Source organism: Delphinus delphis, chromosome 10 (genome assembly GCF_949987515.2).
Source record: "Delphinus delphis chromosome 10, mDelDel1.2, whole genome shotgun sequence".
NCBI classification, from domain to species: Eukaryota; Metazoa; Chordata; class Mammalia; order Artiodactyla; family Delphinidae; genus Delphinus; species Delphinus delphis.
The window spans coordinates 38,068,844-38,081,206 of record NC_082692.2 but is presented as its reverse complement, the minus strand read 5'-3'; the positions used below and the strand labels follow the sequence as shown (position 1 = coordinate 38,081,206).

General features: G+C 42.7%; 1 protein-coding gene across 3 annotated transcripts in view; it reads right to left on the bottom strand.

Moving 5' to 3' along the window:
• Positions 1-4,048: 4,048 nt before the first annotated feature.
• The window catches only part of STK38 (serine/threonine kinase 38), a 43,043-nt gene continuing 34,728 nt past the window's right edge, over positions 4,049-12,363 (bottom strand). For 2 of the 3 annotated variants that reach the window (XM_060021915.1, XM_060021914.1), the window contains exons 10-14: positions 9,999-10,116; positions 8,844-8,967; positions 8,579-8,674; positions 7,511-7,605; positions 4,049-7,021 (exon numbers count right to left, since the gene is read on the bottom strand). In XM_060021915.1, the coding sequence (XP_059877898.1) occupies positions 6,891-7,021; positions 7,511-7,605; positions 8,579-8,674; positions 8,844-8,967; positions 9,999-10,116 (564 nt within the window). In that variant the 3' untranslated portion in view covers positions 4,049-6,890. The remainder of the gene's footprint in view (positions 7,022-7,510; positions 7,606-8,578; positions 8,675-8,843; positions 8,968-9,998; positions 10,117-12,363) is intronic. The other variant, XM_060021916.1, reaches the window with a different exon arrangement.

Below are 12,363 nucleotides of genomic sequence, written 5' to 3'. Positions count from 1 at the left end.
TAGTCATTTTGATTGATCTGTCAGCTCTGGGTTAACAGTACATGGTGTGTGACAACCCAGATCACTCCTCTGGGTACTGTAACCACCTCCCCTGATGTCTCCATGGCTGTTAACAGTAGAGCTAAATTTAGATTCTAGAGTCAGATGTGTCTTGAGATCTTTCCCATTTTATGGTAGAGGTTGGCCTTCCAATCACCTACCCTGAGCATGTACAAAGAGACACATAGTTTCCTTCAAGTTCTCTAAGAACAGGACTGGTTTTCTTAAATTCCATTTCCACAAGATACTATAGGGCAAACTACTTGATGCCATTTTATGACCTCCCTAGTCAGAATTCTCCAAAGGTGAAGTCAGATTGGGTGTTGACAGCTACTCTTTCCAGGCTTGAAGAACAAGTGTGTGACCAGGGCCAGTGTCACAGGGGACATCAATGCTGTGTTCCTTATTCAGAAAAATCAGTAGTAAGGGGTTAAACCGAGCCATCCCCCAGCTACAGTTATTCTGATTATCATTGGCATCCATTTGTAAGGCTGATGGCCAGGGTTAATGTTTAGGGTTAACGTTATTTTGTAGCCAGGGGTAGTTTTATTCCTGTGAAAAGAATTGGCTGTTTGAGGTCAGGTTTGGCTTTGACCTTACTGGTACTACATTCATACCCACAACCAGCCAGGATAATTGTTTAATGGTGCTTCCTTTACGCTTTGTGGTTGACTTCCATGCTATCACAAAGGAAATTTAACTTTTGTGTAGACTATAATAAGTATGTATAATTTCTGTTTTATAGCTTAATATAACATTTAAGGGTAGACATGTCTCAGCTAACACTCTAAAACTTATTAGTCATTGCTTAGGTAAAAAGCTAGGTATGAAAGTGTGGCATGTACTTAACACTTTGTTCTACGTAAATGATTAATTTCCTCTGGCTTTCAAAAACCAGGTCTTTTTTTCCCCCAAAATTGGGTTAACGTGCTTTCAGCCCCAACCCTTAGGGTTCGAGTGAGCTGGAGATCTGTGGAGGTAAATCTGCCAGTGTTGCCAGGTGGTGGTGACGGAGGGAAAAGCTGGGCCCACAGGTTCCCTCTGGCGGAGAGGACATTTCTTCTGTACCCCACACCCTTCCAGCCTGGAGCGCAGCATCACTGTAATTAGGTGGCTCCTTTCAGCCACAGCAGCTCTGTTCCCAGGGCCAGGACATCCCGTGGCGACAGGACCTCGCAGTTCTCGCAGGAACAAGAGCTGGGTTGCAGTCATTCCCTTCAGAGTCAGTTAGTTACTGGCCAGCTGGGCAACAGGTATTTCTAATTAAAAAGGTGAAACTCAGGTTTGGTGGTTTTTTCCTAAGTGCCTAAATAAGTAAGCCAGGCTGTTTATACAGAAACATTTTCGTAAGAAAATGTTTTTACCCAGACTGTCTTATTCAGAGGTATCTATCTCAGCAGGCCAAGATAAACCTGAATTTGAGGTTTAGGATCTGAGTTTGTGTCTGCATCAAATCATGTATTGTTGATTAGGAAACATTTGCCATTAAGGAATTGGGAGCAGGCAAGGAGACAGTGTTAAAATGTGTCTGATGAGATTACTTAATGGTTTCTCCAAAGTGGAGAAAAGGTATTAAAAGAATGACAGTAAAAAAAAGGTAAGGAAGCTAGAAAGTAGCTGGATTTATTGCATGATATGCAGTAGCCAGTATTAATAACTAAATTCTGTGTGATACCTAAGGTATACAGGTCTATGAAAATACTGTGGCATAAGCCCAGAAAGGATGGATAGTGTTCCAGCAGGTCCTTCTGTTAAGTAAAAACAATCAGAGCAGAGGCTTTAATGTCAAAGAGTGATGGGAGCCTTTATCGAGTAATAGTCAATAGAAAGTTAAGAATCAGTGATTTATTCAATGCCACTTCTTGCCATCATTTTGAAATGGTTAAACTGGGCATAGTTCAGAAAGCAAACCTGATACCTTTATGGGAGATGGAGCCACATCCGTGCTCTGGGTGGGATCACCTCTGCAAGAGAACATTACATTTTCTCTCAAAGGCAAAATGCTTGTAGGTTTTGCCTCTTTACTTTGTATTTAAAGTTGCACTTGTTCACCTACCAGTGTTTACGAAATCCTATATTTGGGATGCTTTTTCTATAATAAAATGTTATCATTTGTGTCCATGTTGTTGTTTTTTAGCAGAAAATAATATTGGAACTCAAGATGTTAAAGGGGACGGAGAGTAGCAGCACGTGGACTGCCCAGGAGAGGCTCTTTCCTACAGCAGCCGGCGGGGGCGCGGCTGGCCTGGAGCCTGTATGTGCTTTTCCCACCCTGCTATTTCTTATAATTCACAGGTTCCAGAGCCATAATGGTCTGCTCTCTTTTGAGTTTCTGGTTAACTTGCATTCAAGACCCCTTGAACCCTCAAATCCAACCAAGTAGTACCCCACAAAACCAAATGTAAATTTGAAAGGTAAGATGACTCGCAAACTTCTGTGTTCTACTTTTGGTTTCAAGCAAGTGAAGAAGCATGGCAGGCATGAAAGGCAGCTTAAGAAGGTAGGGCAGGGTCCAGGCAGGTCCCTGGGAAACACTGCTTTGGGGCATCTAGTAATGCAGAGATAGGCCAGAGTAAGGAAGGGCCCTTGTACCTCAGACAAAGGTGTTTGGTCTCATTATATAAGCTCTCAGGAGCCTGAAGGATTTTATGCAGGAGAATAACATGATCAGACTTGAAATTTAAGTTTCTTTGGCAGCAGAGAGGACGACAGACTTGAAAGGGGAAGGACCAGGGACAAAGGTCAGCTAAGAGACCACAACAATGGACTCAGCAAGGAATGATGAAGACACTGGTAGGATGGACAATCATGCCCCAGAATTATATACGTTTACTGATGGGACTCATGTAAGAAATTTCTGGCTTGGACAGCAGGTAGAATGAGCAAGAAAAAAGGCTGTGGAGGCAAGAGGAGCTCCATAAGGACAGTTGGCACCTGTAAGAGGCCTTCCAGGTGGCAATTTCTAATAGGCACTCGGCTACATGGGATCTAGAGTTCTGGGGAGAGATCCAGGCAGGATGGTCATTTTGCAGATCTCACCACAAAAACGGCAGCTGAAGCCACAGTATGGGGGAGATCACACGAGTGAAAAAAAGGCAAAGGCATTGCTCTGAGGAGCACCAGCATTTGGGCAGTGGCAGAGGAACTACCAAGAAGGAAGTCAGAGAGGTGGGAGGAGAGTTTTTTGTTTTAACTCAACAGTGTGAGTGCAGCAGGGTGGTCAGGTAGATGAGGGCTGAAGAGAAGCCAGTGGATGTGGCAGTTAGGACGCCAGTGAACAGAGGAGTGATTATTAAAATTAGTACTAGCACGTTTTGCACATGGGATAATTAATACTAATGTGTTTCACACAAGGGGAAGAAACCAGACTGAAGTGAGAGGGAAATGAAGTAACGAAAGTGACTGGAGAGTGTTTTTCAGGAAGCAAGACTTACTCATAGCTCCACACCTCTGTCACAGCACGGGACAATACCTACCAGCCTCCCAAATCCTGCACTGCTCACCTTACCCTCTGCCAAATCACTGCTACTTACTAACACCTCTGGGAAGCTTCCTCAACCTTCCCAACAACTCAGGGTTGGCTTAATAGTACTGTTACAGCAACACTAACATACTAATAACTTTATAGTTGATGCTGCAATTCTGTTAAGCCAACTTTGTGGCTGGGAAGTCTCTCCTCAAACTGATCTGTGGTTCAGAACCACAGTGGGCTTCCCTATTGCATCCCCAGTGTACCTGGGATTGAGCTCTGTATTTTATGAATGCTTAAGTATTATGTGGGCAAGATGTTTTTCTCTGAAAATATGCCTAAAGAGCAGCGTGGAGGCTTGTTTTTAAGTCAGTGTTGGTTTTGACAGATCATTCCAGGGAAATGGTTGCTAACTAGGAAAGGAAAATACCATTCACTGAATCCTTTTGCATTCAATTCAAAACACCGTTTGGGTTACACACAGAGGCCCAGGAGAGAGTAACAGGAGAAGGTGATCCAGGAAATATGCTTTCCAAGGAAATGATTCAGAGAAACAGTAGTAGCAATCAGTGGCAGAGGTTTCCTGCACTATACAGATGAGCGTTAAAATTAGCAATCTGCTATTTCACAGCCTGACCATTAATCCCAAAGGATTCCCCTCACTTTTGAAATTCTTAAATAGGTACTGAAGAAAATTCTGATGTACTCCTGAATCAAGGAGTCTGAATGACATCAGCATTGTTTCATTTTAGTATGCAGTACAGTTCAAGTTCTATTATTTTCTAACTTCTCCTAAGAGGACACAGAATTATCTGTGAATAGGACCAACACTGAGCCAGTGGTTCCCGACATGTTTCTTGAAACTCATGAGCCTTGGAATGACAATACATTGTTAGGCTGCATTTAACTAACCTCTGCCTGCAGTTCCCACCCTGGTTGGTCTTTGCCCCTTCCTCTTTGCCTGAGGGTCCTTTTCCTGACCCAGAGAAGGAGGTAAGAAGTGGGACCCATAAGACTCCTTAAATCTACATCCAGAGACAGAGCCCTGCTCTGGTGGACACAGGGAGCTGAGAAGTCCATCCTGGGAGCTTGTGAGATTCCTGGTCAACCCCAGGCTGAAAAAAAATGGGGCTGAGCTACAAACAAACAGTTGTATAAAGGGTCCACCAGTTTACAGAACTTTCGTCGGCAGGTTTCCCCTTGGCCTAACTGCACTTACTGCAAGAGTGCCCACTGCCCAGTAACACTGAGCCAGGTGAAAAGAGCATAGACGTGAGGCCAACAGAAGACAGTCTCTTTACATGAACTCCAGTTCAGAAGACTTGTTCTCAGGGAACAAAAAAGCAGGTCCCATCTTCCCTGAGATGGTAAAGCATTTTGCCTAAAGGTGGTCTTCAGGGTTTAACGGTTTGCAGACAAAAGGGTCAGAGGAAGCCATCAGCACTCTGGCTCTTTGAATTACGAGCCACAGACTTATACTATTGTTTTCACACAGTTTATTCAGACATTTAAAAGTTAAAATGTGGGCATTCCCCCCAAAAAACAAATTATCCCCTGCCACTCCCCAACACACAGACTACCTACCACCCTCCCATTACCTCTCATTGTCCATGCTTACCACATACTCTTGCAAAACACATAGGGGTCAAGACCCCAACTATTTGGTAATCCAAAGAAGCTACAAAGTTACACAAAAGAATCTCACTTCCTTTTCACTAGCAAACCATGAATGAAAGAATAAGGGGAAACACATTACCTTCATCCAGAGTTAATATTTCCCTAATATTCTTTTTTCTTCCTCTAAGACATTAAAACCCAAAGCAGTTTCACTTACTACTGTAACTCTGATAGTCCATTTTTCTTTTTCTTTTCTGAATGGCTAAGCTAGGACGTACTTTCCTTTCATAGCTGATGTGAACAACCTCAAGACTGGCAGAAAGCAGTCTCCCAGCTGTGGCTTGGCTATGACACTCTGCAACAGGCAAAGTTACCACATAGGTGCAAATGATGCTTTAAGAGTTATCAAAATTTTTAAAAGTAATAATGCATTAATATGGAGCCTCCACATTCTTCTGATGCAGCAAAAGTCCTCTAAAGGCGGTGGCAGCTGTGAAAGAAAAGGCACTTTGTGCTAAAATTCAGAGGGTCTCTCTAGAGAACACCACAGCAGAGAGGCCTGGTCAGCCCAGGCCTGCACGTGACCCTTTAGGGTGAAGAGGACCATCCCCCAGGAAGGCATCTGCAAAGGAAAAATTTGTAATCATGATTCCAAGGCAAAATGGTTACTTAAAGTTGGGAGAGGAGAAATACTAAGAGGATACAAATACAGTTGCACCAAAGATTGAGGCGTGAACTTCGCACGGATTTGCAGGCTGGCTCTGCGCTTTGTATTGGGCTCGTTCCTTCACCACTTGCAGGGAGGTCTGGACACGGAGCAGGAGCAGCACCTTAGCCAAGAGGGTTCGAGGCCTCCTGCTTCTGCCTGGGCTCTCCTTGCTGTGTTCCCAGGAATAAACCGAGGTCCTTTTGGCAGCACTTGTGGGTATTGCTAGTCCACGGCAACATCCAAAGGGATTTTCTAATACAGCCGTGAAGAGAAAGTGAGGGTTTTCCACGTGATCCAGGACTCCTTGGCAATCAATGCCCAGTGGCTTTTTGGGCCTTCTAAGAGCAACAAAGGATCAAGCTGGTATCTTCCCATCAACACTCAGAAAAGCAGCGTGAGTATTTCAGATGGGTAGAAGGAAATCAAAATGGACTGAGGGTCTTTATCCTAGTACCATAAATAAAGTGCACCATGAATGGAGGCTATAAAAAGCTACTTGCCCGAGGCTGAGGTTTGGGGAGAAACTACCACCGTCACCCACTCAGAATGGTGGATCATTTCCTTCAGCCAGAATGCTGGCTACTGAAGCTTTCTTTATTGCTTTGTTTCCTTAGTACTATGGAACTTTTAGCTGTAAAGAAAAAAAATACTTGGTGGGCTTGGTAGCAAGCATATGTCACAAAATCACAGGAATTGGCTGATACTCAGTAAGTATATGTTACAATCTCAATGCTGGATGATGGCTGTTTTTCCCCCTTCATTCTGATGAACTTAGGAAAACTCAAGTTTTTTTAAAACATCAAATTGGCTCATGATGCTTCTAAAGAAGCAGGACAGCCGTTAATGGCTGATGTAGTAAAAATGGTTGTCTTTGTTCTACAGGTCATCAGATGCATCATGGAAGAGAATCCACTTACTATCACATTTCAGGAGTTTACCATGACACGTTGGTAGGTTCCATAAACTTCTTCGAAGCTCTTTCAAAACAGTTATGTGAGAAGAAAACCATGATGTTGTACAAAGAACTGCTCGATTTAGGATCCCATTTCAAGGAAACTACTTTGCTGCTTTCATGTAGGAAGGTATTGCCCCCCGCGCAGTCAGACCCTCAAAGCGCTTGTATGTGTAATTGATGAAGACCCAGTCTTTGTTCTTGTAGTCAGTGTCAGGGTGATTACTTGTTGCCACTGGGAAAGAAACAGATGTGAGAGTTGATTCACTGCCTTACCTTGATGGACTACTCAGTACTGACACTCAGTACATGACATTCTGAAGAACATATCACAGCTTCTATCTGGGAAAAGTTATTTTTCACTCTGCGAAATTTCTACATTTGCCTGCCTATGTTCTCTGAACCTCATGTTTTTCACAATATTTTAAAAGTTTTATTTTCTCATTTCTGTCATTTCAGATTACCTAACCTTTAATTTAATAAATAACAAGAGAACAAATCTTTGTGGTTCACCCATCCAGCTGAGCAGGCTGAATATGGGTGTTTGTATTCACTACTTTCCATTCAACAAGGTCTCACTGCTGCCCTGCATTAACACTGGAAAAATACTTACAAAGAGCCTGCAGTTCCTCTCCATGTTCTCTACCCTGATTTGTAAACATCACCCCAAAATTTGGGGGAAATAATGCACTTATAAGGCAGCCTGAGGCAGTGGTAGAATTACCTGTTGGCTTAAGAATATCAGATTCTGGAAACTCATCGAAGTTTGAGGTATCATCAATGCTTTTGATTTCAATAGATATTGCAGCAGGCCTCTCTCTGCCAAGGACAGACATGCCAAAAATTACTACGGTTAGTAAACATATGGATCACAAGTAATCAAGTCTTTCTCCAAAAAAGACCCCTGGTCTGACAAGGGAAGACTGTCCACTGGCAGGCAGCATTAATTTCCTTTGAAAAGCTTATGACCACTGACCAACCACACCAGCTGACTACAACCAAACAAAACTATGATGAAAAAAATGTAACAATTATTCATAGCTAGGAAGAAAGACAAGAAAAATAAGGAGAGATTAAAATCCAAAGTTAGCACACTCTCCCTGACAGCCTGCCCTGTCTGCTGAAAAGAGAAACTGAACCTCTAAATGCCCCCTCGTGCAGGGCTCTGCCCCTCTTCTACCAGAAGTGCCAACGAAGTAGAGTGGCTAAAAGGCAAAGGTAGAAATCACAAGCATGCGAATTCGAACACTACTATGAAATGGATGACAACTTCATCTTCTGCTCAACCAATGAATGCTGAGGAGGGAGGTCTGTGCAGCGCAGGCAGCTCTCTGCGAGCCCTGTCCGCAAGTTTCACGTTTCCCCTCCACTCCCCCTCTGCGCCCTTCCCCACTCTATGCTTCTTCCACTCCTCTCTTCCTTCGCTGTCTCCCAGTGATAGCCTCCACCCTAGGGGCAGGGACAGTCCTGCTGGTGGCTCCTAACACTAGAGAAGTTGGTGTGTTCTTGGTAAAAGCAAGTGCAACACAATGCTTAGGTGGTCCTTTCACCATGGAATCCAAAGTTCACTTCACTTTGGAAATGACTGCTGGCTTCAACGTGTCCCATGGCACATGGGTGACAGGAAACCCCAACTCCCAATCCTCGCCATGAATGAAAATCAGGAAAAGACCCTGAATTTCTAAGAAGCTCTCTTCCCATACTTGGCTTGCCAGTAGTGGTGCTTCTAAATTAGTATTAAGCAAACTACAGACTTTCTGAAATTATCCTGAAACTTTGTATACGGATATACCTGATATGTTCCCAGTCAACACCTTCAAAAAAAGAGTTACTTTTGATTTCCTCAACTCCAGGGGCTCCAATTCTATGTTCCCATTCACAGCAGAATCTGGAAAAGACAGAGGCCTTTCAGCATACCTCAAGTAGTCTCTTCAGAAAAAGAAAAGGAGAAATGGGAGGAAGGAGGGACCAACCCAGGAAATGATGAAAATTTTTAAAAATAGATTCACTCATGTTGAAAAGCCTGGCTGGGGGACAGGGGAAATGTTCTCTGATACCTCAAAATTAGATCCTTGGCTTTCTCAGAAATAGGAACTTCTGGAGGAAAAGTCAAAGTTTCTTTCCAGTTCATCACCTTCTTATATGTCTCTTGAGGGGTCTCAGAACAGAAAGGTGGGTAGCCTGTAATAAAAAGGGAACTTCGGAGCTCTCACATCCCAGAACTTTGAATCTGAGATTATTCCCCTTAATCTGATTCTAATATATCTTTAATGATCCTATATGTCCTTCCCTACATGACATGGACAGGATTTCCACTCACCCCAGGAAACATCTAAACCAATTGTTCATTTTCCCCCAAACTCCTAAACCCAAAGTGAAGTTGTGCTTCTGGTACCACTAGGGAGCCAGCTACTAGCTGGAGCTGGAAAAAGGAAGGAGGACAGAAGCAGAGTTGCAGAGGCGGGGCTCACTGTGCCCAAAGAGGAAAACGAAAGGATGAAACAACATCATTAAGAAATGACTCCATTCTAGGAATATCCTTATTTGGGAAAAGTGACCACCATGCCTCTCTTTGAGAACTACAGGTGAGAAGGATAGTCACCGTAATACTCCACCTGCCCTCTACACAGACCACATCCGCCTCCACAGGCACGCGTCCAGTGTTCCCAAAGACAACACAGCCAGACGATGCCACACCAGTCATTCACACAGATTCACTCAGGGCCACCACGGACAGATGGGCTCTCCTAGTGCTCAGGCATATGGCCAGCCCCACAGATGTGTCCCCTAAATACACAGACATACCAATCAACAGGGAGAGAGGTACGAGGGGTCCATGCTCTGAAGGCTTTGAGAGAGAAGGGGGGACAGCAACTAAGAAGTAGAGTGCTCGAGACACAGCCCAGTGAAGGCTCTCTGTATACAATGGGTGTTTAATAAATGCCAGTGAATGAAAGAGTTGCTAGATGGAGAGGATGGAAAAGTCGAAGAAAACCATGATAAATGATCAACAAAGCCACGAGAGGGTGCCAGGGAGCCATAATATAGTGGGATACATTTGATGGCCCAGCGTTTTCTACCTAGGAAACTTCACTTTAAAAGACGAGGGGGGAAAAGTGCTCTTAGATGACCCCCACCTGAAACAGTCTATTATCAACATAGGACTCTTTCCTGACTGCACAGAAAAAGTCCTCTGAAAGCACGCAACTTACCAATAAGCATTTCATACATGATCACCCCCAGCGACCACCAATCACAGAGCTTGTTGTACCCGGTCTGCATGAACACCTCAGGAGCAATGTAGTCAGGAGTGCCTACTGTGGAGAAGGCCTGAAACATGTACACACATCAGGAAGCCCAGCAGGAAGATGGGTGCCCAGAGTTCTGTTCTAGAGACCAAAGGCTACAAGTATCACCTAGAGCTACCCACAAACTAAATAAGCAGGATGGCCCAGCAGCTTAATGGCAAGTCTGGCTTGCCAGAGAACTTCCAAAATGAAAATAAAGCTTTGTCAGTGAGGTGAGAGACCATTCACTAGGTCAAAGGTATCTGTCGTAGCAACTAGTACCATAACTGAGCACCCAGTAAGTGCCAGGCCCTGTATTCCTTTTCTGCTTATGAGCCTATGACAAAACTCAGCAAAGAGAACCTTATTCGCCCAACTTTGCAGATAAAACTCTGACACCCAAAACGGCTTTGCCCAAGGCCTCAGAACTAGTTAACTGGCAGAGCCTGGTTTGGAAATTAAATATCTTGCTCAAAACCATCCCTCTTTCCACCTCTTTAATTTGGAAAATCATAAAGGGAAACTTTATTATCAAAAGCTAAAGTTATAACCTATTGGTCAAAGGTTTATAAGTATCTGCTTATCAAACTGAAACATTTATGTAACTAGTTCTTAGAAGAGTATTTTCTAAATTCAAGTAATCTACTCTCATATACCAGGACTACAATACTAGGGGAATTACAGTCAAAAAGCCTTCCTGTGCTCAGCATTTGAGAGCTTACCACATGGAAGGCTCTAATCTAAGTGCTTTCCATATTATACAACTTCTAAAGTTAAAAGCTACAGCTGTGTGGACTTTTAAAAATACTTATTATGAAATACTGCAAATATACAGAAAAAAAGCAGACAATACAACATCCATGTATACATTACCCATGTTAAAGAGAGGTTAATAATCTGTGATATTTGTCTCAGATCATTCCTTTTTAAAAGAAACAAAACTACAGAAATGATTAAAGCCAGAATCCTCCTCTCCCCACTGAAGTCATAACTATCCTGAAATCATAACTACCCCTGTGCTATGCTTGTATTGATATTTGTATAAATGACATATAATTTCTTGTATATTTCAACTTTTAATAAAGGGTTGCATACCGTACTGCATTATTCTATAGTGCTAAAACTTGTTTTTACTCCATATTATGATTTTGAGATTTATTCATATAGCTCTAGTTCACCAATTTCACTGCTGTACACTATTCCATTATACAAATGTCACAATGTTTTTTATACATTCTTCTCTAAATAAACACTTACATTGCTTCCAATGTTTCACTAATAACAAGTAACACCTGAATAAACATTCTTGTAACACGTCCTGGGCACTGGGTAGTATTGCTGGGTCTTGCATCATGAGCATCTTCAACTTAATCAGACATCATCCAGTTGTCCTCCAAGGTGGTTACATCTATTTAACATGCCCAGTGGGATGAGCTCCTAGTGCTCCACTTTCACCAACACTTGTCTTTGTCAGACTCTTAAATTTTTACCAATCTGATGAACATGAAATAGGATCTTGCTGTTTTAATTTGCATTTCCCTTATTTCTAGTAAGGTTGAGTGCATATTCATATGTTAATTAGCCATTCAGTTCTTTTTTCTGTGAATTACTACTGTTCGGATCCTTTGATCATTAGTTGTTTTTTTCAGTTGCATCATCTTTTTTCTTACTGATTCCTTGGAATTCTTTCTTTTTTAGCTTTTCTTTTTGGCCTCACGGCTTGTGGGATCTTAGTTCCCCGACCAGAGATCGAACCCTGGCCCTGGCAGTGAAAATGTGGAGTCCTAACCACTGGACCACCAGGGAATTCCCTCATAGTAATTCTTTATGAATCCAAGGCATTAATCCTGATTCATCAGAACATTAATCCTTTATAGTTTTATATATTGCAAATATCTTCTCCCAGACTGAGGCTTATCATTTTTTTTTGAGGCTTATCATTTTTATTATGATTTTTTAAATTTGTTACATACCAAAAAATTACCAAATTATGAAGCATAATAAAATGAATACCCATGAGTCCAAATGAAGAACCAAAATATGTATCACTGATATTATTCAAGCTAACAGTGTACCCACCAGCCCATCCTCCTGCCTCTCCTCCTAACCCCCATGCTCAATTTTATGTTTATCATTCCTCTGCCTTTATCTTTTTTATTTTTATTTTTTGGCCACACCACGCGGCATGCAGGATCTTAGTTCCCCGACCAGGGAACTGAACCCATGCCCCCTGCAGTGGAAGTATGGAATCCTAACCACTGGACAGACAGGGAATTCCACTCCTCTGCTT